At 37.8% G+C, this 4,065-nt stretch overlaps 1 protein-coding gene across 1 annotated transcript in view; it reads right to left on the reverse strand.

Annotated features, from left to right (window-relative positions):
- Nucleotides 1-1,065: 1,065 nt before the first annotated feature.
- Nucleotides 1,066-4,065, reverse strand: part of ewsr1b (EWS RNA-binding protein 1b) — a 12,427-nt gene continuing 9,427 nt past the window's right edge. The window contains exon 15 of the mRNA XM_023413470.2: nt 1,066-1,083. Coding sequence (XP_023269238.1) covers nt 1,066-1,083 — 18 coding nt within the window. The remainder of the gene's footprint in view (nt 1,084-4,065) is intronic.

A 4,065-nucleotide genomic window follows, 5' to 3' on the forward strand; every position in this document is an offset into this window, starting at 1 on the left:
ACCTGCTGTAGCTTAGACCAGCAGAGCGACTCGGTGGCACATCCCATTATGAGGGATAAACGCTCGGCAGAGGAGGAAAACTTAACCCCATCTTCACCAAGTCAGCACATACTCTTATTCCCAATAAACCTGAGATGATTGCGGTTATCATAACACTCATTTACCACTACAAGCACATAGTGTAGTGAACTACACGTTTTGAACTGAAGTCGAAACTCATTGGTCTTAAAATTTACTCTTAATAATATAAAATAAAGCTATACCTTTGCCGCCATTGATTATTGGTCATGAAGTAATAATAGCACAATGTAAAAGTTCGTACCATCAACAAAAATGCTCATAATGGCCATTTTCAGGATGTATATTATGTTATTGGACTATAAATGTTGTTGCATTGATGTGTATCAGCCTGGTCGAGGTGGAGAAATGGGTGTAGTGATCTATAATGACTCAATTGAAATGTTGATCTTATGTTTCATTATAAATCTGGAACACCTGTAGTAAAAGAAGTACATGCTTTTTTTCCTTAAAATGTAAAAGTATAAAGGAAATACTCAAAGTACAAACACCTCAGAAATTGTACTTGCAGCAAATTACAAGAAGTATTTGTGAAACTTATCTTGTTCAGTTTTTGTTGAGATGGTGGTGATTCAAAAGTGTTTTTTTCTTTTTTTTTCTTTTTGAGTTTATGCTAGAGTTGGATTGACTGCATTGCATATTTGTGGATTCACGCTGTTTTGTTCACCCTGTGCGAAAACAAGCCATATATTTTTTATGATTTTTCATGAGGGTCAACACATAAGATGGCTTTATAGTCCGTCAATAAGCAGGTCTTTGTGTGGCCTCTTTCCCAAATAGCCTAAAGCAACAAAGGTCTTTAAAGTCTGCATCAGTATCATGAGACAGCCATTGCAAGAAATTCCCTTCCCACTGTATAATCGTACCAATGATTAAAGGATATGATGAAGAAGGTTAAGCTTTAACAGCCTTGCCTCAAACTCTTGCAAGTTTTGTAATGAATGTGTGATTGTTGGTTTGTGAGTGGCATTGCACAAATCAAAGATCTCACAGAGCCTGTAAACCCTGAAACAGCAGGAGATTGGGGATTAGAAGGGGAGATAGTGAGATACACTATAGATGGACAGTGTTATCCAGTCTAATCAAAGAGGCTGAGAACACAGCACAAGACAGAGAGGCCAATTCAGGAGCACATGATCTAAAGTGTGCATGATAGGAAATGTGTCACATACTGCACAACAGAGCTTTTGCTAGTGCAGGGCACAACAGCAGACTACTTTTAGGGGAACCTTAGAAGGTAGTTAACTTTAGCGTTACATTAACTCAGGAAAAGGTGTTGGATTCCTCCACTTCTTCTGTATCATTGAAAACAATGTCAAAGACCAGAATGAGACTGCAAGACCAACAACAAAAATTAAAACCTTGGGTCAAATATTGGTGCAAGAGGCCTGATTTTCAGGTTTTGACGGTAGGTTAGAATTTTGAAAACATCAGGGAAACTTGCTGAAGTCTGTGGGCTACTTCTAAACAACCAAAATCTGAAGCACATGATTAGAAACTGCAATGAATCCTAGAAGATCTTTTCATACAAACTCAATTAAATCTAATTAAAACTAAGTTTTTAATGTTTCTGATACTTTTGAAAGTCTGTGTGTCATGCTTCTTTGATTATTTATGTAAGCTTTTATACTGAAAATCATTGCAAAGCACAGAAACCCCCATTTTCTTCAACTCTGGAATTGTATGTGTATATACCTGTAAATTATATATTCACAAATGTCTGACTGTGCCTTTAAAAATCTTTTCCACCATCTCATTTCCCCTTTAAACAATCTCTTTAAAATGTGGGCTCTCCTCTATTGGAGCAGCTCATGTACTCTCCGAATGTGTGATTGTTTGAATTAAAGTAAAGCCCGCTGCCAAGAGGGAGGGCTTGTTTTCATTTAAAAACAGGCATGTGTCTGTTTAAGAAAAGAGAGAGAAAGAAAGGAAGGGAGGGGACGGAAGAGAGATAGAGTGAAAGAGTGGGAGAGAGAGAGGGGTAGAGGGAGGAAAAGAGAAGGTGGGGGTTGATGAGATCATTTTCTGGGCCTGGATGAATCAGCTTTTCTGTCAGTAAAAGAGAGAGGGAGAGGGAGAGGGGAGGAGAGAGAGAATTCAGCACTCTATTAATCCACATGAACAACTGGCCACAGCAAATGAGAAGCACTTCAAGATGTCAGCTGTGACCGTAGATAGGGATAGCATAGAGGGTCTAAAGTTAAAAATAAACAAACCAACACATGCATTAACCTCGATTAGTGTATCTCATCAATCAAAAGATTGTGAGTTGACAAGCAGTGTTTTTATCAGAGAACGACCTCTTGGCTTTTTATAATCAAGAAAAGAGTGTTTAATTCTTGTATTTCCCCCTGTGCTTTGACAAGGAGGTCAGAGTACAGCAATCTTGGAAAAGATTTTGTGTCCTGATCTAAAACACTTCAGGAAGCTTCAACTTGGGTGCTCTGAAAGAAAGTCAGCTGCTGGATTCACAGTGTGTTTTCCACACAAGTATAGAAACATACAGGCCTGTTCTCCTAACTGCTAAATATTGATTCCTGCAAAGGAGCTATCATACTGTCTCAACATATGAGGCAAGATCCTACAGGCAGGATTATCCAGAGGAAAACCAGTAGGTGTTTGACAACATCAAAAAGCTGTAGGATGGTCTTAACAGCCACATGTTTGACAGATGTTAAAAATAAAATATGCCAAGGATTGACATCTGTAATTAATAACTGCTCTTAATTCAATGTGATTTCTTTATAGGGCAGTACTGCTCAATTTAACAGAGTAATAAGACCCAAGCCTGAATGCAGTTAGTGGGAAAAAGAAGAGAAAAATGGTAAAGGTATTTGTGATATCTAATCAATAGAGGTACTTTTCTCCAGTTCAGAGTTGATGCCAGTGTAAAGATCAGGTCATTGTGTATGTTGTCTGTGGTTATGACAATTCTATTGTTGTGCATGGCAACAATTAGTCATAGAAGGTAGACAATAGGTTCCTGCCAATTTGTTTAGACTGTTACTTAAATCTTAAGGGTGAAATTAGATTTAATAATTTCAGATTTGATTTCAAGTTCTATACGTTAATGATGTTTTGTCAGGTAAGTCGCTTTAATCTTTTGTGTGAACGACACTGATGCAAAACTCCAGACAAGCCAGTATCATCTGATTGAGCTGCAGCACCTTAACTTTCAGTCCAACCTGCACCACCTATTGGTAGGAAGAGTAAGAGCAAAACATGCAGATGTGCTCCATCTACAGACAAGAAATACTCAGTTAAAGAAAAATTTTTAAAAAAAGGACAGTGGTACTCTGGGTCTAAAAATGGCAGGTAGCCGATGCATTAAAAAAATATGAATACTCTGAAATGCTCTTTAGTAATATGAATAGAGAACTAATTTCTCAGGTTACTCAATCATACCAAATCAACAATCTTGTGGATGGCTATCCAAAGAATGGTATGGCACAAGATTCTTTTTTATTTGTTTTATTTAGGCACACTTGGGCCCCTAGGTGGAGAAATTATGATATTTCTGCAAGTCATTACAGGTCAGAGAGCATCAGCGTTGACCTTACTCATCTGTTGTGGATCAAGTGTCCAACTGACCAGTCATGTGAACATGACAGAAGAGGTGAGAGCTTTCATCATTTCACCAGATATGACAACTGCAAAAAAGTGTGCAACCTGTGTAAAAATATTTACATCATTGGACTGTTTCCTGTTTTGTCATACTAACACTGAATCCCTTTACGTGCAAGCAGGAGCTTCAAACTGCTTTATCATGGATAAAGACTGTTTATCATCACTACTCTGATTATACACCCAGTTTTAACTTGTTCAGTTTTGTTTTGATTCCGACCCTTAACTTTCACTATCCAAAGCCTGTTTGTTGTCACCTTGGTAATATTAGTTGTAGCTGTAATAACCATAATAGCAACCAGCAGTGACATTATCACATGCCGCCATTGGACAAAAGAATAATCCCAACCACTATTGTGATTC

This window comes from Seriola lalandi, unplaced genomic scaffold, assembly GCF_002814215.2.
Source record: "Seriola lalandi dorsalis isolate HSWRI2012SDOR001 ecotype SW California unplaced genomic scaffold, Sedor1 jcf7180002054517, whole genome shotgun sequence".
NCBI lineage: Eukaryota > Metazoa > Chordata > Actinopteri > Carangiformes > Carangidae > Seriola > Seriola lalandi.